General features: G+C 41.0%; 1 protein-coding gene across 1 annotated transcript in view; it reads right to left on the bottom strand.

Annotated features, from left to right (window-relative positions):
- tmem117 (transmembrane protein 117) overlaps positions 1-23449 on the bottom strand; it is a 105277-nt gene that overhangs the window by 30993 nt on the left and 50835 nt on the right. The window contains exons 3-4 of the mRNA XM_060908783.1: positions 19558-19690; positions 554-653 (exon numbers count right to left, since the gene is read on the bottom strand). Coding sequence (XP_060764766.1) covers positions 554-653; positions 19558-19690 — 233 coding nt within the window. The remainder of the gene's footprint in view (positions 1-553; positions 654-19557; positions 19691-23449) is intronic.

The raw sequence follows: 23449 nt of genomic DNA, 5'->3' as shown, positions 1-23449 counted from the left end.
CCAGAGTGGTCCATAATTTGTTTTAAATGTAATAGATATACACTAAAGGTACTAAAGAGTACCTATGATGGTACCACTTCAGTGATAAGAAAAGGTAAAAATTATTCCTTGGTGTACAATAGAGGATTTGATTAAATAGAGATAAATAAATAAAATAATGCATATGTTATAAAAATCATTTATGTAATACTAAAACATATAAGAAAATTATATTAATAATTAAATGTAATGACATTTCATAGGAATATGTCTTTTCACTTATTTATGAATTTCAGTAATTATTTATTTCAAGTTATTTATTTCGATTAGACTCGGCGCGCCAGGTTAAATTCTGAACAATTAAATTATAACTTTTAAATGTTTTTTTTAAAAAAAACTCATTAGCAACAAACAAACAATTATTCCACTACAACAACATGGGAATGTTTGTAATGCTGGTTTTCACAGCAGCTGCAATATTTTCTGTGATTTGGCATTTAATATGATGTTTATGGCGGCTACTGAGGTAAAGGTTATGGCAAAAAAGCAGAGCTGTAGTTGAAAACCACCTTACCATCCACGCAGTCACAAAGTCTCCCATCCACGTACCAACAGCAGCCATTTTCATAAAGCTCTCATTCCTTATGCCCATGTACTCTGTGACCATGTGAGTGCTGCAGAGACAGACAGAGAAGGAGGGAGAGGAGGTGATGAATATAGAAGGTTTATGAAAAGCAGATGGAGAAAAGGCCAGAAATGGTCATGAAGTGTCATGATGTTGGCTGTCACACTTGATTGCTTTCCATTTTCCCCGCACATAAAAAAAAAAACAACCCCAAACGTTTTAAGCTTAGAATCAGATACTGCCTCTTTAGTTGATTTTACAGTGACAGAGTACAAAACACTCCACCCTGACTGTGGCTTAATCTTGGCCATTAGAAGCCAAAAGTTAATAAAATTAACCTAAAATATCCAGGACCAGGGAACTTGTGATTGCAGCCAACTTTGTGTTGGATGGGCTGATGACAGAATAAACGCTGCATTCTCCTGTCTCCCTCCCAGCACTAAAGTAGTTATGTCATTTTATTAACGAACACGGACAGCTTTAACAGGCTCTCATCTTAATGAATGCCAATTATCCGTCCCTTCCTCTTTCCATTAGCTGACATTTCCTCCCCATAGCAGAGCATTACATACACTCAGCCATTAAAGAAAGAGCTGGCAATATGATTATTATTCAACAATATACCTTCCACCACACTCATTTTCTCTTTATTCATTCACGTGTCTCAGTGTACAAACACCACATTGCATCAAACAGCCTGGCAAACTGCCATCATTGTCCTGCATTAGGTATGCCTGATGCATTAAGTGCATCTATATCCCATTGTTTAGGACTGGTGGACAGGCCCTCGTTAGAGCGAACGCAAGCGGCATGGATGCTGAACAGCACACTTTGCTTGTGAATAAAGCCTGCGTGGTTAGGATGCAGATTTGTCATACTGTTAAGACACTTCAGAACAGTGTCTGGATTTGGAACACTGCCAGTCACTATAACGATCCCATGGGAAGCCCTTCGCTGAGGACACACATTCTGATCGATAAATCTTAAGCACTCTGTTCAAGTTCCTGTGTCATACTTAAACAGCATACAGGCTTCTTGCAAAATGAAGAGCATTTTTTTTTTTAAATCTCTTTCTCTCTCTCTCTCTCTCTCTCTCTCTCTCTCTCTCTCTTTTTAAAATGCACCAAATTGTGAACAGGATGAATCTGTGTGCTGTTTATTTTTAAACTCCCCTCCCCTCTTTTTCCTGTATCCTGTAGATGTTGTGTCTGTACTCTATTAAAATTTGTCTACTCCATGTGATTAAAGCTTGGGGGTTTGACTTATTCATAAAGGCTGAAATTTTAATGCAGTAACAAGTCAAGTGGTCTAATGAAGGAAGTTCTGTGTGCTAAAACACTGGTGCAATATTTCCCTCAGTTCCTCCATAAAATACCCCTGCATTTTCTCTCTCTCTCTCTCTCTCTCTCTCACACACACACACACACACACGTGCCAGTGTTGTAGTCGAGTCACTAAACCTCGAGTCCGAGTCCAGTCTCGAGTCCCCAGTGTTCAAGCCCAAGTCATTAAAGAAAATTTCGAGTTGAGTCTGAGTCGAGTCCAACACTCCAACCGCACCATTTGACGGTGGCTGTTTCAGCGCCATTAACATTAGTTTGTTCCTGAACATGACACATGAACAGGTGAATGTGCATTGTGAGTGCGAAGTATTCTGTCAGGGATGGTTGGGAGACAGATGTAAGTGCAGAAGGTGTGTTTATTAATACAAGTGAAGACAGGTAAACAATCCAGAACGGCAGGCAAAATCGTAAAACAGTGAAACAGGCAATAGGTCGAGTGAGGCACAAACAGGCTACCGTAGACTCGGCAGAATCAAAGACGAGAAACAGGAAATCAGGGATCAGGAAACCAAATAAGGCTCGGTAATGTGTCAGCAATGCAACTCAATACTTCGCAAAGTAAGTGTGTTTTCACACTTTTTATATAGGCGCTGATTGCGCCTTAATCCTGTGCAGGTGTGAGTAATTTATGCTGCATGCGCGAGAGTCTAATTTGTGTGTACGCTGTCCAGAGCGCGCCCGAGAGTCTATCTGATGCACGCGCCAAGGCACGCAGGTGTGACACTCTTACACGAAATTAGTACAAAAATGAATGTAGATATAAATATCTTGTGCCAAATTATTATGGCATGTTACAAAAAATAAAGAAAAAATCTGAGTCCTCGTCTCCAATTTATGAGTCCGAATGCAATTAATGTACGAGTCGGAGTCATCAGTGCTCAAGTCCAAGTCAAGTCACGAGTCCTTAAAATTAGGGTATGAGTCGGACTCGAGTCCAGTACTACAAGCCTCACACACACACACACACACACACACACACACACACACACACACACACACACACCAAAAGGCCTTATTTAAAAAGAAAGAGGCAAAACTATTTTCCCAGGATGGCAGTTAATCAATGGAATATTCACATCATTGTAACTAACCAAAGCAAAAAGAAAAAAAAAAGTAGTTGGAAAGCAGTCCTTAGCATAAGCAACATAGACAGCAGGATCAGGCACCTTTAATGCAAAGCTTCATTCAGCCAGCTCCTGAGCACCTCTATCCAATATCTCATTGCTGCTACATTAACCCTGTTTCAGACTTTATTATTATTATTATCATTGCGAGTCTCCGCGGGCAACTTGCCTTTCTATAGCTAACGTCAGATGGGGGACGCCACTCCTACCCTACCCTTACACTGACTTGTGCAACCCCAGTGACTGGGTGTTTTTACCTTGTCTTTGAACTGTGGGAGGAAACTGAAGGAAACCCACGCAGACACAGGGAGAGCATGCAAACTCCACATTGTGAACGCAATGTGTTCTGAGTTTGTTTCAGACAAGAATCCAAATAAAACTGAATTGAATTGAAGGAGCAACTTTGGATTTACCCTGTGAGTGATGTTAAAAACATCAGTATCTCAGTGACCTCTAAAACTTGAGATGAAGCTCGTCAAGGACACCAAATACTGAGAAGCACCCCCTATCACACAACAGCTGTCAAGCAAGAAAGGTGACTTTATCCTCTCATGTGAAGCCATTCAAACTGTGTCAAATGCTGCATCATAGGTCAACTGTACACTTAAATCAAAGTGCCGACTACCCTCTTCCTCATACATGAGCTCACAGATGCCCGTGATTGGTTAGAGTGGCTCTGAGTGATAGGGGAGAGTAATGTCATCACTTCCAACCAAACAGCATGGCCAGTCTGGATTTGAACTTGTGATCTCCCAACAACAGAGTGAATGCATTTCTGTGGTGCCACATGGGAACCTGTGACATTTCAACAATGGGAAACAGCCAGTCAGTCAGTAATCAATGTGACAATATAAACTATATCACTGCCTCAGAACCATAAGCCGCTGTAATGTCATGTCATAGTGCTACTCTCTTTACACTACAGCAGACCGAAGGTTCCCGTTACATATGGATCCGCTGAAGTGAGGTTACACCACTAATGAGAATGGGGAAAGAGAAATTGCCATAACATTGCGGTTATCCAAACAACAACAACATGGAAACCCTTTGTGAGAGTGCTAAGATGCAGACACGAAGCGGCACTTTGCCTAAGGCTCTTGTGTTAATTATAATCTCCAGCAGCTAGGCTCATGGAAATCAGGCCTAGTCCAGGGGATCTACTGGAAGAGGACCCAGGTGTTCTGGTTCATTGAGGAGATTAAATGTTCTGCCTGTTGGCTTGACTCAAAAACGTGAGAAATTACAAAATTACCTAGTCATTCTCTCAAGTATTTTTTTCACTTGGAAAAAGAAGTTCAGATGCCTGTTTCCTCCATAGATCATGGTCGTGACAAGATTATTAATGATTCTGAACATATGCTTGTGTGGTCTGTCCAAGCACATCATACACCACTTGTAGCATAAGCCCATGGGCCTAGAGGACTCCAGCCATGCATATTAATATGCATGTGCAAATTCTTCATTCCCAAGCCTGGTGCCTGATGCTGCAGAGCTCTCACTCATAAAGCCTAGTCACATGCTGAAGACATCAACCGAATTATGGTAATTAAAGGCTTCTGATTAATTGTCTTTGCTTGGCATCACAACATGAAAGTACTCTACATTTAATGTAAATATCCTTCATTTTATTTCAAGGGGGCATATTACCATCTGGGGCGGCACGGTGGTGTAGTGGTTAGCACTGTCGCCTCACAGCAAGAAGGTCCGGGTTCCAGCCCCGGGGCCGGTGAGGGCCTTTCTGTGCGGAGTTTGCATGTTCTCCCCGTGTCCGCGTGGGTTTCCTCCGGGTGCTCCGGTTTCCCCACAGTCCAAAGACATGCAGGTTAGGTTAACTGGTGACTCTAAATTGAGCGTAGGTGTGAATGTGAGTGTGAATGGTTGTCTGTGTCTATGTGTCAGCCCTGTGATGACCTGGCGACTTGTCCAGGGTGTACCCTGCCTTTCGCCCGTAGTCAGCTGGGATAGGCTCCAGCTTGCCTGCGACCCTGTAGAACAGGATAAAGCGGCTACAGATAATGAGATGAGATGAGATATTACCATCTGGTAAATTTGCTTGGAGAACTTTGATGAAAAACTTTTAGTGAAAATACAACCCAGAAATGTTAGCTTCCAGTTAAAATATGATGTCCCGGGTTTCTTCTACGCTCCATTGCAATGAATTTCCACGGAGCCCTGGTGCAGCTACCACACCATCATTCAACAATATATTTTCGATCAGCATAATACCTTCTCGGTTCAGAAAGTCTCTGAAACCCACGTCAGCATTCCTGGGCTCTTTGAAGCTCTTTAGACAAGCACAGAAACTGTGCATAAAGTATCCACTGCATAATGAATGTAATAAAAAATGAACAAGTCAGAGTTGAACAGGTCCAAATGAATCTAGTGTGAATATCAATATCTCATTATCACAGCCACCTGCTGTATTTACAATTCCAGTCAGCCGCTGCAGAGATGCGTTTAACGCCATTTATGATAAGCAATTAGCTATTAAATAATCAAACTCAAATCAAAAATAAATTAAAACACAGGAATTTTTTTTGCACTTCCCCAGGGGATTTGGACAGAGTGCAGTATTTAGAAGTGTCATGCAGAGTTTAATGAGAAATATTTAACATTAAAACTGACAGCTAACAGAGCTGAAACTGTAATTTATGACAACCCCTGCTGTTAAAACCATACTATGATGGGAATATTGGGTTGTAATCCAAGATCCTATGGACTGCGACACACACACACACACACACACACACACACACACTTTTTCACCCAGATACAATTTGACAGTCTTGATGTATAACTCTAGCTGTACGTATATCCGTGAATCCCATGGGATCCACCCTGGTTGTCACGGTAACAATTGCTCCTTCTAAGCCACACCTCCTTCTGCTTTGGCCCTGCCCACTGGCCTAGTTAGCTTCAGTGCTACTGTTTTATGGGGAAAAGTAGTCCTGAGGATTGAAACTGGGTCCCAGTTCAGTCACACACACAGAACACAAGATGCTTTCATAATACATCAAGCATCATAACTGTCATTGTGTTGTGTTACACATGCGTCTTTCCACTGTTTGACAATAACAGCACATAGTCCTAGATATTCCTATCTCCTGCAGCCACAGGAGGAAATAAAAGTTTATTCAATTCTATCCTATTCAATTGAGCAAATCGATTCCATTGATTATTCAATAGTAAGAGTCCATGCACATAATTTCGTCTAACAATGCTTTAAGAGAATACAGGTTTACACCAGTTAAATAACATCAACTACTTTTAGTTCATTGGGAGTTGGAGCAGAACCAACAGATCCATCACCAGATGGGGTTTTAGATTTTGTAGGTCAAGACGTTTTAAACTCAGCACTTCAGTGCACCAGTGACCTTGTTCAATTTCACCCATTCTGCCCCTAGCTGCCTCTGCATGGAGGAGAGATAAACTGCAGACAAAACATAGTTTATCTCTTTCTTTGTATCTCTCTGTGGGTTTTTGAACTACGGAATACGAGAACTAATGAGTTCTGTTAGCTCTACACACGTGGCACATGTGTAGGGAAAAACAGGACTGAACCAACACTGTGATTCTGACTAATGTACGGTAGCTATGACTTCTTGTGCATTACCTTGCCCTCCTTTCTATAGCTGAGTGAGAAAAAACCCCTCTGTCTCCCCCTCTCCATCTGTTTCTCCTCTATTCATTGCACACTCGTGCATGCATGATCTTTTCCTCCATCTTCCATCATCTTCTTTCCATCACTCAGACCCTTCTCAGTCAACCTCTCACTCCTCCTCTTCTTCTTCCACCTTATTCTCTCTCTCTCTCTCTCTCTCTTTTTGCAGATGTGTCATTGGGTCCATGCAGATCCCTCTCTCTACCAGGCACAGATGCGCCATGGCTCTAAATCGGGTGTGATTAATGAGATCTCCACGCGCTGGGCGTTCTTAATTAAATAACACTGCTTAATTAGCAAATGATTTATGCCCATAATGGATGCCTTAAGATAGAGGAAAGGAGAGAGGCTCCTCCTCTCTCCCTGAAGCTTACTACATGAGCAGCACCTACTGTTCTCTGTCCCCCCTCACTATTATGACAGTCTTGGTGAACAAGCAAATGGACAGAGACAGAATGAGCCAGCAAGTGCAGGTTACTGTCCTGTGATCGTGATCACGCAGACGCTGACTCAAATCAGAATGAGTTACGAAGTGCCGCTGGGTGACAGCCTGAGCACAGCGAGACGACATGTTCATATCAGTAATTCTGCCATTAATCAGACTAGACGCTAACGGCTCTAACATTATCTACGTGTAAGGTGTAAGATTTAACCATGTATATATTGTATAATATTTCAATCACATTTTTGCCGTTTACAGCATCAATGATGATGATGATCTCATCTCATCTCATTAGCTCTAGCCGCTTTATCCTTCTACAGGGTCGCAGGCAAGCTGGAGCCTATCCCAGCTGACTACGGGCGAAAGGCGGGGTACACCCTGGACAAGTCGCCAGGTCATCACAGGGCTGACACATAGACACAGACAACCATTCACACTCACATTCACACCTATGGTCAATTTAGAGTCACCAGTTAACCTAACCTGCATGTCTTTGGACTGTGGGGGAAACCGGAGCACCCGGAGGAAACCCACGCGGACACAGGGAGAACATGCAAACTCCACACAGAAAGGCCCTCGCCGGCCACGGGGCTTGAACCCGGACCTTCTTGCTGTGAGGCGACAGCGCTAACCACTACACCACCGTGCCGCCCATGATGATGATTATTATTATTATCTTATCTCATCTCATTATCTGTAGCCACTTTATCCTGTTCTACAGGGTCGCAGGCAAGCTGGAGCCTATCCCAGCTGACTACGGGCGAAAGGCGGGGTACAGAAAGGCGGGGTACACCCTGGACAAGTCGCCAGGTCATCACAGGGCTGACACAGAGACACAGACAACCATTCACACTCACATTCACACCTACGGTCAATTTAGAGTCACTAGTTAACCTAACCTGCATGTCTTTGGACTGTGGGGGAAACCGGAGCACCCGGAGGAAACCCACGCGGACACAGGGAGAACATGCAAACTCCACACAGAAAGGGCCTCGCCGGCCACGGGGCTCGAACCCGGACCTTCTTGCTGTGAGGCGACAGAGCTAACCACTACACCACCATGCCGCCCCATTATTATTATCTCATCTCATCTCATTATCTCTAGCCGCTTTATCCTGTTCTACAGGGTCGCAGGCGAGCTGGAGCCTATCCCAGCTGACTACGGGTGAAAGGCGGGGTACACCCTGGACAAGTCGCCAGGTCATCACAGGGCTGACACATAGACACAGACAACCATTCACACTCACATTCACACCTACGGTCAATTTAGAGTCACCAGTTAACCTAACCTGCATGTCTTTGGACTGTGGGGGAAACCGGAGCACCCGGAGGAAACCCACGCGGACACGGGGAGAACATGCAAACTCCGCACAGAAAGGCCCTCGCCGGCCACGGGGCTCGAACCTGGACCTTCTTGCTGTGAGGCGACAGCGCTAACCACTACACCACCGTGCCACCCCATTATTATTATTATTATTATTATTATTATTAATAATAACTTTTTTTCAAAATTTAAGTTCCTGTCTTTAGTGCTTCATTTTACTAACGATGCTTAAGTTTTCAGTTTGGCTTGTTTCTCACTTTTTGGCATTAAAATATCTTCTAATTTTTTTTTTCTGGCAATAAGATTCTTTTTTTTTTTTAACCTTGCAAAAAATACATTTACACAGTAGTTAACAACCACCTTGACGAATGGCATTTTACATTACATGTTACAGTTTTACGGTTTTGAATAGAAATGAAAGCATTTTTATACGAACCAGCATCACATCATCATTATCGCCATTACACCATCCTATAATTTACATTTTTATTAGATTTTAGTACAGCTCAGCTTGTCATTCACATAAAAGAATGGTGGGGGAGCTCCATTTCCCTGTGAGCCCCCTAATTTAACCCCTGGCTAAACCTCAACACTGATGTTTCATTATGTTCAATCAAAGTGGGTTTATCTCAAGGTGATAGCTAATATCTTTTAGCCAATCCAGATAAAGCTACATTAGAAAGAAGAAAAGCTTCTGTGCCAAATGGCTGACTGTTCTTTAGCAACAGTGACTATCTTATTACAATCTCTTACAGTGATTTAAACATAAAACGCCTAGCTCATGCACATTTATAGTGCAAGCGTATGTGTGACAGTAATATGATTTATTCAATATAAGAGAAAGCATTAGGATGTATCTTCAGCTGAAATTTGATTTCAGTGCCAGTGGTTGAGGGGTGCTTGGTGAATATTCCTCCCCCCTCACCCCTGCAGGCTGGAAGGTCACGGAGAATAAAAGAATATCAATGAGATGAGATGAGAAGCAACAGATGCTGTCTGAGCAGAAAGACAGCAGGTGAGACAGACAGCCATAAGGTTCACACAAAAAGAGAGGTGTGACAGGAAGATGGAGAGATAGATAGAGAGAGAGAGAGATAAACACACACACAAGTTAGCTTAAAGTGACGATATGCAAAACCTCAGACATTGAGATACTTAGTGTTCATATATACATGTACGTACTGTACATACAGAATGAATATGTCATGACAGAAAGCACTTAAGAAAGTAAACAGGAAAGATTAACAAAGAAACGCATAGCTATCAAAGTAACAGACATAAAAAAAAGTATATAAAAGCGCAGGAACAGTATGACAGATGCGACAGTGTGTATTCTGCCACCCGTAGAAGGAATAAAATCTACAGCTAAACTGTGAAATAAACAAATGGCACCATTGCCATAAATCTTCAAAATGACATCGTCATTACAAATTAAATCTATTCCCTACTTGCTTACTTGTTTACATGAGGAGAAAAATACACTATATTTTCAGAGGTGTTGATTGACAGCCTTTTTGTTATTGCGCTGATGCATACAGTGGTGGATCAATTATAAATGCATTAGCTAGCCTACTGGGAAAATGAAAACTCCAATATGTTTGGCCAATCCCATGGTTTGCTTGCCAGGAAGTCCAATTACCTTGGCTAAAAAGCAGCAACTAATGTCATTTACCACAAAAGTATGAAAAGCTAATTACATGCATTAATACAGAGTATGGAAAATAAGCAGGTAGTTTAATCCCAGAGAGGGGTGTTTTTATGTAGCCATCGTCTCTCTCATGCTCTTGTGATGAAATATGGTGTTTGCATCCACAAAAGAGATGGAAAGTCTTTGACTAGCATTTCAGCTTTGAGCTCTGGTGTTCCCTCGTCGCTCATAAAAGTGCTGCTTGTGTCTGACTAGCATCTTTGTTTTTGTTCAGTGAAGTGTTTAAATGCAAGGCGACTCTATTTTGTGCAAGCATTACAGTTATATAACAGGTTTATCACTGTTTTGTCACTGATTATCATGAAGATTGTTGAGCATTCATTCAAGCTAATGAAAATAGCTATTAAATATAGCTCCTAGTATCTACTGAAATCAAAACAGGCATTGACGTTTATACTGAAGATCTTTCCAATACACATAGAGGTGCTTAACTCTATAGTATACAGTAATAGAAGAGTAATGATTTATATTCCCACTATAAGGTAACATCCAGATGTGATAGGATGGATTCCCTTTTCAGTCTGGCTCCTCTTAATGTGATTTCCTCACATACCCCTTCCTGACCAACAGGAAACTGGTTCTTGAACTGGTTCTGTTCAAGAATCTTTGAACCTTGGTGCCAGCTAGCGAACCGGCCCACCAGTTTTGAGTGGAACTGTTCTAATCAAGGATGCGTCATGATCAGAGGGTGTTGCACAATTCACAATCGGAGTAAACAGTAGTAGCAAGATGGCAGAGTGCACTGATTACCTGTGAGCTTTCCTTCTGTTATTGCACATATTTCTTTTCAGTCCATTTTTTTTGAAACTGTATCCTTTTCTATTGCATTCTCCATTGCTGTGCTTCATTTCTTCTCCAAACTAATGACATGCCCACTGATGTCACGGTTTGCACTGGAAAAACCAGCTATATTTTGGTTCCAGCTGGGAACCAAATTTTCATGCTCCAAGCCAATTTATTTTTGGTCCGAATGGTTCAAAATTTGGTGTGTTAACAAGAATGGAACCTGTCCCCTGTTGGTTGAAAAGGGGTAACATTGTCTCAGATAGCGTTGTAGCACTTGAAATTGATCTCTGTGTGTCGGGGGGGAGGATTTTCTTTCCATTCCCATGTATTCTGTGCAAGATAAGTTTCTTAATGAAGGTGAATGTACACACTGCATCTCGAGCTGGACTGATTTGTTGATGTGCTGCCCTCTTCTGTTCATTCCCAATGATGCAGCCATAGACTTAAAGTAACATTCACATTTACATTACAAGCCTTATTTATGTTTATTTATTCATTTTGAATCACCTGAATGAACACCATCCATCAATAATGATACATAGCACATTTACGTGGGAGCACAAGTCTTCATCACACACGTTATTAGTTCTGGTATTCAGAAGTAGCATCTTGTCACCTGTTCATCATCATCATCATCATCATCATAACACACACACACACACACACACACACACACAGAGGAGCGAGAGAGATATGGACAGACAGACAGAGAGAAAAAAGAGACAAGGAGAGATAGAGAAACAGAACCAGCGATAGAGAGTGGGAGAGAGAGGGAGAGAGCTGTTCTTTTGCTTGTTAAGTTCAGTTTCATCATCATTGTGCTGTGTAATAACGCTGAAGTAAAAAGTGTGATTTACTGATGGCTGTGTATTACAGTGGGTAGTGACATCAGTGCCATGCTGGGTGACTGACAATGCAGTTATGAGACCTGATATTACACCTGTTAATGCACCTATTATTACAAATGTTATTAGACCTGTTATTACATGTTTATTACACATTATTCCACATTACTACACCTGTAACATGTTATTACAGTGTTATTACAGTGTTGGCCCACACACGCTATTGCACAATAGTGCATTATTACATCTTCTATTGCAATGCTATATACCCGTTGTTATTGCACGTGATTATAATATTACACCGCTTATTGCCCATGTTATTACACCTGTTATTACATTATTATAGCAATTATTACTGTTTATTACACGTTATTACACATGTTGTAATGTGTTATTGCATAGTTATTCCATTGTCAATCCATTCTATTCTTACATGCTAATTACACCTGTTATTACACTGTTATTAATTAACTTGGTGAGCAAATAATTTTATGCAAAATAATTTATTCCTTAAAATTAATTCATGCTTTATGAATTATTTATAGTGTAGAATTAACTCTGGCAAACATTACATATAGTGTCAAATTAAATCAAAACACTTAATTAACATTTAATTAGCATTGAATAACTTTTTATTTGCCACTTAATCACTTTGCACTTTCACGCATTATTTTGTCAAGTGTACCTCCACTAATTCTGTTTAATTCCCCCTTACTGTATATTGTTGGTGAGACTGAGGAAGGTTGCAGCACTTTTTGAATTTCTCTCAGTTACTCAGAGACTATTTGGACTAGACTAACCAAATGTTTATATATTAAGCTTACATTTGTCAGCTAATTACCCATACCATTATTTTGCTGAGTGTATGCTACTTCTGTTTCATTCTCCCTTATATTTTATATTGTATATTACTCTGTGGGCGGCACGGTGGTGTAGTGGTTAGCGCTGTCGCCTCACAGCAAGAAGGTCCGGGTTCGAGCCCCATGGCCGGCGAGGGCCTTTCTGTGCGGAGTTTGCATGTTCTCCCCGTGTCCGCGTGGGTTTCCTCCGGGTGCTCCGGTTTCCCCCACAGTCCAAAGACATGCAGGTTAGGTTAACTGGCGACTCTAAATTGAGCGTAGGTGTGAATGTGAGTGTGAATGGTTGTCTGTGTCTATGTGTCAGCCCTGTGATGACCTGGCGACTTGTCCAGGGTGTACCCCGCCTTTCGCCCGTAGTCAGCTGGGATAGGCTCCAGCTTGCCTGCGACCCTGTAGAACAGGATAAAGCGGCTACAGATAATGAGATGAGATGAGATATTACTCTGTTTCAATAGTCTTACTGTACATTCTATAGTTGACCATTTCTTTAAGCCCAAGTGTTGTGAGTGTGTTTTGGATATATGTTACACGCACAGTACTGTGCAAAAGGTTGTTGTTGTTTTTTAACAAGTCTTGCTATAGATGTTTATTTTAGGACTTGTGCATTACTGAGTCAGTATGAAAAAGAAGTGTTACAAAAATATTTGTATGGAAGTGAAGAAAGCAGCATATTATGTAAGAGGTCACTTTTCAGACAACTGCTGGGTTTTCCTGCAAAAAAAGAAAAAAAAAAGGAAGCGAGTGTGACAGTCAAACTCTCCAGAAGAACTGTGGCTGGTTCTGCAAGATGCTCAGTAAAACTTACAGCTCATTTCCTTATAAAACTGTACAACATTTTTGTACCTGAGACTAATAATTCTTAAAAAAGCAGTATTGTCACACTTTGTTTAGTTTATTACTGTTTACTGCTCCTTATAGTATTTCTCTTTAACAAAATGTAAAAACAAATGCTTGGTAAAATGTTTAATTTCATTATTTTTGAAGGCATATTTCCTCTAGCATTGTAGTACTTGAGACTGGTCTTGGTCTCATGACCACTTTTTGAAGATCTTGGTCTCGTCACAGAATCGACCGCATTTTTATTCGGTCTTGTCTCGGTCTCAGACATAAAGGACTCAGGATTTTATTTCAAGGCTTGTCAAGACCATAAATGCAAGGATATCACTAGATTGCCTGTGCACTGTCTGATTTATTTGGTAACATCATTACTGTGATTGGATGTAACTTCAAATGCGACCAATAATGTGACTCACTGCTGATTTGAAAATTTTCTTCCTGTTAATGACTGTCACCCCTTCACACACACTGGTCTAGTCCTGGTCTTGACTCGGTCTTGCCCTGCCTTGGTCTTGACTTGATCTCAACCCATCAAAATCTTGGTCTTGTCTTGGTCATGACTTGGTCTCGGTTTAGGTGGTCATGACTACAACATTAGTCTCTACAACATACAAGCCTCTAGCTTGCTCATTAGGGATAAATCTAAATATGTATCCTGCTGTCTTTAAAGCTGCATTGTGGTAATGTCCATTCTTAAAAGCACAATGTAAATGAAATTGAATTGAATTAATGGCCAGTCCAAATCCTCTGTGCATGTGCATAGTGCAGCAGGTGGCATGGATTCAGAAAAGAGTTGCAGGTGCCACAGCTTTTAGGTGCTGAAAGTTATATAAACTAATCAGAGCATGTTATGTTGCAACAAACATATATCATTAAAAAGTTTCTTTCTCCAGTTGTTGGAGGAGTGAGTTAAAAAATACTGGTGGCTATTATTTGTGGAAAAGTGATGATTCATCGTCCCACTATCCAGTGCCACTCAGAAGAGGATGTGTTTCTAAAATTAAATTGAATCGAACTGAGTTACATCAGCAGCTTACTAGACCTATTTATCCATCAGGTCACTGTGCATAAAAAACTGTTAACCCAGATATGCAGGGTTAGTCAAAATTATGTTCACACTTAAATGGTAGAAACCATTTATTCACAAAACATACATCATATGTGCAAGATGATTTACAGGACAGTCTCAACTTGTTCGCCATTGTGTTCAACACACAAAAACCAGCGAGCAACAGTACCATTTAAAGCCCGGACACACATTACGCGGGGAATAGATGACACCACAGTCCTTATTCTGTCCTTGAGGTCATTGATATCACGAACTTTCCTGCTATGCACGTGCTCCTTCACCATACCCCATAACCAGAATCACAGGGCGTCAAATCAGGGGAGTGTGGAGGCCACGGCAATGGTCTACCGCGACCTATCCATCGACTTGGAAATGTGTGGTCGAGATAAGCACGAACAGTATGGCTAAAATGCGGCAGTACGCCATCCTGTTGGAAATACCCCGCCAATCGGATCTGTCGTGGAAGTTCATCAATGGCGTACTGCTGCACCATCTGTAAGTAGATGTCTGACGTCACTGTTGGGGTGTCAAAAAAGTAGGGCCCAATTACGCCAGCAGCGGTTACGGCGCACCACACATTCAGGAGAAAAATAATCCATTAGTGTTAACATAATTTTGACTAACCCTGCATAATAAGCTTGTCCTGATCTTAATGAAACTTATGATATGTACGTATGTTGTACATGTTAGTATTCTGAGCAATACTGCCTTTTGACTGATAAAATGAAACAATTTGAAAGAGTACAGGCCATAAGATCTAATGCAGATGCTCGATGTCAGTGGACTTGATAACTTATCAGTTTTTCAGATGTAATTACAAGGAGGTCAGTCGCTAATATGGACAACTAAGTTTTATATTACTTTTCTAATATTTAGTCTGAGCAGTGCTTTGTATACAGTAATATCGAAGAATTTTTACGTAAAATGAAAGCAATTAAGGTGTAAATAAAGGTGTTTGATGGGAAAACTCTCTCTCCCGCAGCAGTGGCTGTGTAGCAGCATGTCTGCAGCAGGTCTCCTGTAGAAAGCATGCTGAGCTTCCCACGTGTCTGCTGTCTACCAGTGTGTAAACATTAATTTCTCATGACAAAGCAAAACAATTCCTCGCTGTGTACCTGACAGGATGGGCCAAAAAGTAAGTGAAGGGAAAAGGAGAGGTTGAGAAAAAAGAACATCGTTAAGGACAGAAAACAGTTCAGAGCTCTGCGATGGAGGAAACACTCACTGTGTGTGATATATTTGCCTGCTGTGGCACAGCACCACCCATCGGCAGCCATGTGTGCCAAACGCATTATCTGTGTTTTATACTATCAGAGGGGACCAGTAGCATAACAGTGGTTGGGCCAAATTCAATTGAGCTGTTGTAAAAACCGCAACAAAACTACACTGCAATTAGATATGAGCATACGCTCTTAGCTCATGTTTGGGGGGAAAAAAAAACACAAGGCAGCAGCAATATTTTTGAAAAATGACACCGTATAGGTTATTCATACATTTCATTCTGCATTCATGGATCAATTCTTTATTGACCGATAATATGCAGTGACAGGTTTCCTGTCTCTCTGAGCCAATCAGAGCGAATGGATATGATGGATATCACTGTCATGGCTCAGAATGTGTGAGAAATTAGCTGGTCATACCAGAATGACCTCAGCAATTCACACTAAATGACCCAAATACAGCTTGACAACATGCCATTTGTTGGTCAGGCAATCAATCAATCAATAAATAAGACATTTGTGACAATTATAAGAGAAACAGATTGGCTAGCTCCGTTCTTTAGACCTTTCCTGGAATACCAAAATATAATTTAAATAGCGGTAAACATTTTCTTAACAAGTTATTAAAATAAAATCTGCCCTGGGCTTCCAATGTTACTTTATGTCTCGAAAATGTATGAAAACATTTATTTAATGAACACAGCCAGGGATTTTACAAGCCATGTCAACAAGGTATGTTTTTTTATGTAGAGAAACAACAAAGTGACCGCTATCAGGCCATGTGCACATTAATGACCGTTGTGTTTTCTGTCAGCTGAAAGTAACCTTGGAGTGATGGATTGTGGTCATAATGCCCACACAAACACACTCAATCTTCAAGTCCCTTGTTGGTTCTGAACGCTTCAAAAACAGAAGACATCAGCGTGAAACCATGGTTCAGACAAAAAAGGCAGGCCCTAAGTGGGACATTAATCTTGCTTGATGGTATGGAGCCAAAATGGCTACTCTAATATTTAAATGATCTAATGAATACCCATATTTAAGAAGTGACTCTGGATCATCCATTCACAAGTCCATCGGTGGCCATGCGAATGCGAAAAAAATCACAGCTGTCTCAAAATCACTAGCTGTAGACATTAGTCAGCAGTGCAGTGTGAGTAAGACACGGAAAAGGAGATGGGACTCTGCTTTGGGGATTGAAACCAGGAAGAATGTTATTTTGTACTTCTGAGTAAATTATATTCACTGCACAATTAATACATTCTGACTAAAGAATATTACCTGATTAACATCTGAGCAAATAATGAAAACTGATTTTGCTTAGCTAAGTAGCTTCTGATGACAGAAGTTGATTTTGCTTAGCTGAGTAGCTTCTTCTGCTTCTTCATAGCTGCTCCCATTAGGGGTCGCCACAGTGGATCAGTTCCGTGTATTAGATTTGGCTTAGGTTTTACACCGGATGCCCTTCCTAACGCAACCCTCCCCAGTCTATCTGGGCTTGGGACCAGCACTAAGTATGCACTGGCTTGTGCAACCCCAGTGGCTGGGTATTTTACCTAATCTGCATGTCTTTGGACTGTGGAGGAAACTGGAGCACCCGGAGGAAACCCACGCAGACACGGGGAGAACATGCAAACTCCACATAGAAAGGCCCCCATTGCCTGTGAGGTTTGAACCCAGAACCTTCTTGCTGTGAGGCAACAGTGCTAACCACTGCACCACCATGCTACCAAGCTGAGTAGCTTCTGATTAAATAATATTAGCTAATTAGCTTCTGAGTAAATATTAGCTGATTAGCTTCTGAGGAAGCCATGGCCTAATGATGAGAGAAGCCGCTTTGGGACCAAAAGGTTGCTGGTTCAATTCCCAGGACCAGCAGGAATGGCTGAAGGGCCCTTGAGCAAGGCACCTAACCTCCATCTGCTCCCAAGGCTGCTCTGGGTGTGTTGTATGTCACTCTGGATAAGAGCATCTGCTAAATGCCAGTAATGTAATGAGCAGATATTATTTGCTGATTAGCTTCTGAGTAAATCATTTTAGCTTCTGCACAGTTAATATTACCTAATTTAATTCTGAGTAAAGAATATTAGCTGACTGAGCAAATAATCTTAACTGATTAGCTTCTGAATAAAGAACGTTAGATGATTAACATCTGAGTAAATAATACAAACTGATGAGCATCTGAGTAAAGAATATTATCTGATCAACGTCTGTGTAACAAACAGTTTAGGGGTTAAGGTTATCTTTATTGTCCCACTAGAGGAATTTTGCTATGCAGCAAGGGTTCACATAATGACAGAATACAAAGGGACAAAATCAAAAATAAATCACAAAACTAGTGCAAGGAAATGGAAATTCATATCAAGTACAAATGTGCAAATGTGCCAGGGTGGTGCAAGGAATGGACCAGAGTGCCAATTTCCATTAAGCATATTAATGACACTTGGGATGAAAGAGATGTGGAGTCTTTTCATCCTCCAAACAGGTGTCCTAAAACGACGGCCTGAGACCATAGCTCAAAATCTCTCTGGAGTGGATTTGTCCTGGCAATTCAGGATAGCATTAGCCCTCCTAAGGACCTGCCTGTTATAAACGACCATAAGCTTGGCTTGACTCCTTCTTGAGATCTTACTGACCATTTTAACAAGACTTTCAAGTCCATTCTTTTTGACAGCTCATTGGTTAGTATCTGAAGGAGTTTAGTTGATTAGTTTCAGAGTAAAGCATTTTAGCTGATTAGATTCTGAATAAAGAAGTATGTACAAAGGTAGAAGGCAAATAATTAGCAGTTATTCCACGAAATTGAGTCGTACATGAGCTGATAGCCGACGAGACTTTGAGAAACCGAACATTTTTATTTCTATTTTTTGCAAATTTGACAAATAAAAACTTTATGCAAAATGTCCAATAAAATAATTTCCACTTAGAATGTAAACAAACTGGTGAAATGACAGTAGCAATTTGTGAAAAATGCTCTAATAATAATTCTTGGGGAAAAAAAAGGTCTTGCCTTCAAAAACTTTCATTCCATATTTGGTTGCTTTTTTTGTATTTTTTGGGGTTTTGTTTTCGAGTAGAGTTTTTATTTCATCCTCAGTTGGTTCAGTAACACGCTCCGCCATTTTGTTTTTCTCTACTCACGGTATATGAGCTGATAGCCTAGTAGCAGAGTAGCCAATCAGAGTGTGTGATTGCTCATATCCATTGAATGTGGATAGAATAATACCTATTACTGACATGATATGGGTGAAATAGAGTATGTACTGTACATAAATGCAATTTAATGGGTAGGTGGCATGGTGGTGCCATGGTTAACACTGTTGCCTCAAACCAAGCAGGTTCCAGGTTCGAACCTTCTGGTTGACTGGGGCCTTTCTGTGTGGAGTTTGCATGCACTCCCAGTGTCTGCATGGGTTTCTTCCGGGTGCTCCGGTTTCCTCCGACAGTCCAGAGACAGGTGGATTAGGTCAACTGGTACCTCTCAATTGCCCATAGGTGTGAATGTAAGTGTAAATGGCTGTCTGTCTCTCTGTGATGGACTGGTGACCTGTCTGGGGTGTGCCCCTGGATTGGCTCCAGCTCACAAGCGACCCGCAATGGATAAGCAATATAGAAAATGAATCAATGAATGAAGGAATTGAATGGACTTGGGTTTGTTGTCTGATACACGCATACATAAAGGAAAACATGGGTACATGGTCGGACAAATACAAAACAAAAAATAGTGATCTTACCGCATGCCTTCAGTCATGAGGAGGAAGAGGTTGTAGATGTTAGAGAAGATGAAGAGGAAAAGGATAGTGCTAAAGAACATAGTCATCCAGGAGCCATGGTCCTCACGAAACATCTTCAGTCGCAGGAACCGCCCTAGTACATAGAGAAGAGCCCATTCTAAGTACAAACTCCTCATCTTCATAAAACTAAATGTTTAAAATATGCATGCACAATCCCTAGTAGCATGTCCTAGTATTTCTCATCAGTATGGGTTCAGACCCGATGATGAAGAGCTTTAAAGTTTATTCAAACCAAGTCCATCACCTTAAGTTCACTTTAATGACAATTCACTTGGCAGTAAATATTCACTTTTTGATTATATGAACTACTCACTAGTCTGCATGGCGTTTTTCTGATTCTAATCTGCTGTTTGGGCTTCATGTTGACTTTATATGATCACAGAGATTGCTCTGACACACACAACCTGTAAAGCTTTCTCTTTTCTCTTCCCTTGGGAATCAAATTATTGCAGAAAAAAATCAAATCACTGCAGGATAACTCTCCCTCTCTTGTGCACACTCCCTCTCTGAGACTATGAGATTGATTCAGATACCAAAGTGTCTGCTCTGAATGTGTAATCACGTCCTTCTGTTTCTCCTCTGCCTTGATGTTTCAGGGAAATTGAGTTTAAGGCTGCACCATTACGCAGAATCTTTGTTTAAGCTCGGAACAGGCATTTAAAATGAAACACTTCCTGGGCAGTGAATAAGGAATAAATCACATTTCTAATGTTCCTATTATAGTGTTACTCAATTAGTTTTGCTATGCACCAACTTAATAATGCATTGTGTTGCCAAGGAGAGCAAACACAACATCCCTTATGCATACTGAAGTAATACAAAACTTCCAAAGCACCGTTTTACCTTTTCAAATCCATTTTCTAACACATTTTAATGTTTTCCCTCATCGTTACTTGGCCTGTTTAAGGATTGTTTTTTCCTGTTTTGTATGTATGCCCAGCTGGTGTCATCTTTACTGAGACAATTAAGTGACTGTAAACAGAGATGTCATAGAACTAAAGCCAACTCACATAACCGCCAACAATAATGATCAAAATTATAATAAACCACAATGAATAAACTGAGGAGCATGTAATCAGAGGCATGTTCCTTGCCTCACTGTTCACTTTTTCCACAATAGCAGTCATGACGCTAATATCTCATGGATATGAGAAAGAGAGGGTTTTTTTAAATTTTATTTTATTTTCTGGCCAACGTGCAGCAGGTTAGTGACCCCTAGAGGCATTTTATATTGTTGAGCTCCTGTATAGGAAAGCAATTTCCATGCATGGTATAAGAATAATGTAATATGCTAAAATGTGTACTTTATCTTAAACTAGCAGGTTACCCGGTGTTGCCCGGGTTTTGCAAAATTCTGGGTTGCCCCCAGACTTCCATGTCAAATTTGTTGAAGATCCGTTGAGAAATGGTGATGTTAACCCAAGACAAACAAAAATCCAAACATCCACCACCCAGGGGCCCACCGAGGACCCCCTGGGGCCCAAATATGGAATTTCTGAGTTGTGCCAAATTGTGGCTATCTCCTGTACCTACGTGCCAATTGTAGTGAAGATCTGTCAAGAGTTTGTGTTGATAAATGTAACGTGAAAGGCATTGAGGGAGGGGGATGGGTGGATGTTGTGCCCCCCAGGAACTTCCCTGGGGCCCGTACATGAATTTTGTTTATATCTGCAAAATTCAGGGTCATCCCCGGACCTTCTTGCCAAATTGGGTGAAAATCAGTCGAGAAATGTCAATGTTAGCTCAAGACAAACAAACAAACAAACTTTACTGCTTATTATATAGATTAATGATGTATTTTCCACCCCGAGACAATAATATTATGAACCACTACATGCTGGCCATATTAGAATGTAATGAATCCCAAATTGTATGTAAGAAAATAAATCTCATTGCATTGAAGGAAAAGTGACATTGAGTATTTGCATTCATGCAGAACATTCATAGAAATCAATTTTATTTATACTCTAATAAATTTATTTCAAATGTTTCCTCATAATGGCTTTGTGTACTACTATTTATGTTAGGGTTTTGCTGGGATTCGAACCTGGTTCGTTGGTGTGATAATCCAGCAAACCCCCACTAGGCCACCAGGGGGATGACTCAAATGCAGAGGCGTGAGGCGGAAGTAGAAAAAGAATCAAAAGGTTTATTTAAACTATATACACTATATACAGGGCAAAACAAAAGACAAAAAAAAACCAAAGAGTAATAATCCAAAAGAAAAGCAAAGTGCAAAAATTCAAAAGCTAAGAAGATCAAAAAACACAGTACAAAGGAAACTGGAGATAAACATAACAGCACAAAGACTCCGTGACAAGAGGACTGAACTCAGGGGTATAAATAGACAAACTAATTAAGGACACAGGTGAAGATAATTAGGCAATTAACACAAACACAAAACACAGGAACAGTGGCGGCCTCTAGAGGCCAAAATAAACACGACATGAAAAGGAAATAACAGCGGCCTCTAGAGGCCAAAACAGTCCTAGTCCTAACAATTTATGATTTGCCATTAAAATGTTTAATCGCTGCAATTAAAAATGCATTACGGAGGCTCACCTCTTAGATATGCTTTAGAAGAACGATTAGTTGGCTGCGTAATTATGAAAACAAACACATAGAATAGCGTAGGCATAAGAAAAATCCACATAAATCCTCATAAAACTATATATTATTTTCATGCACTGAGTGTAGCATCTGAGTGTAGCACCAGACAGCCAAGCAATATAAAGTCAAGCAGTGAGGATTAAATTAGACAGTGACACAGCTGGTAACATATTTATGTGGAATAAAAGTAAGAACAGTCTCCAGTATTATGAGAAATATGAAAACACAAATGTAACTACACTTGTTCTGGATTATTGCTTTTCCAAGACCCAGTCAGGCTGGGATGAAGCCAACAAGATGAGGATGAGTTTAGTGCCTGTGTAGGTAAGCACATACTTTTGCTCTTGTCTGACCTACACACTGCACGTTTCCTACTATGTTCGCTTCATGAGCCTGGGGACCTTCTCTGTGACTGAGTGACAGCCTGCATTATTCCCTTTCCCAGACACAGCTCTCCGGCCTTCATTCAGGCATGATGAGGCCATTTATTTTCCCATTACACTGAGGCCCTGGGGCTCTGAGAAGCCAGCTTGGTACTGGTCCATGTCAAATTACTCAGGAACCCTAACTTGAATCAGCCTACAGGGCAAAGTGCTCAGCCAGTGATGTGATGAATACAGGTCTCCAACATGTCTTATAACATCTGGATTCATCAAGTCTGTTTTTAACACAATCCCCAAGACCCAAAGAAAATCATATCAACCCAGCTCCAATCTGTCACTTGATCTAATTTCTTAACCAACAGGTGACAGCATTTGCCCCTACTACCAGTCTTCCTTCCTGTTTTCATTGCTGCTGACACAATTATTGTGGGCTTCCTCTGACAGTGATCAAATTTCATAGGAGCCTGTCATGTCATATTGTGTGCAAAGCAACTCAACACTGAAAATGCTGTCAGTCCAGTGCGAACAGCAAAGTGTCTACCTGCTCCAATAAATAAATAGCCCAGCTGTCAATATGGTCAAGTGAAATTTACTGGGGACGTGAAATAGTAGCATTTCCACCATTATCACGAAGGCTTAGCCACCCGCCCCAGTTCCATGTTACAGTTACCCTGCACGTGTCCTCACTTCTTCCATCACCATTCCCAACAGGCATGCATGTTCTCCCAATCTATGTTGCAAAGTCTCATCTCATTATCTGTAGCCGCTTTATCCTGTTCTACAGGGTCGCAGGCAAGCTGGAGCCTATCCCAGCTGACTACGGGCGAAAGGCGGGGTAC

Source organism: Neoarius graeffei, chromosome 2, assembly GCF_027579695.1.
Source record: "Neoarius graeffei isolate fNeoGra1 chromosome 2, fNeoGra1.pri, whole genome shotgun sequence".
NCBI classification, from domain to species: Eukaryota; Metazoa; Chordata; class Actinopteri; order Siluriformes; family Ariidae; genus Neoarius; species Neoarius graeffei.
The sequence above is the reverse complement of the archived record's forward strand: the minus strand, read 5'-3'. Positions and strand labels throughout refer to the sequence as shown.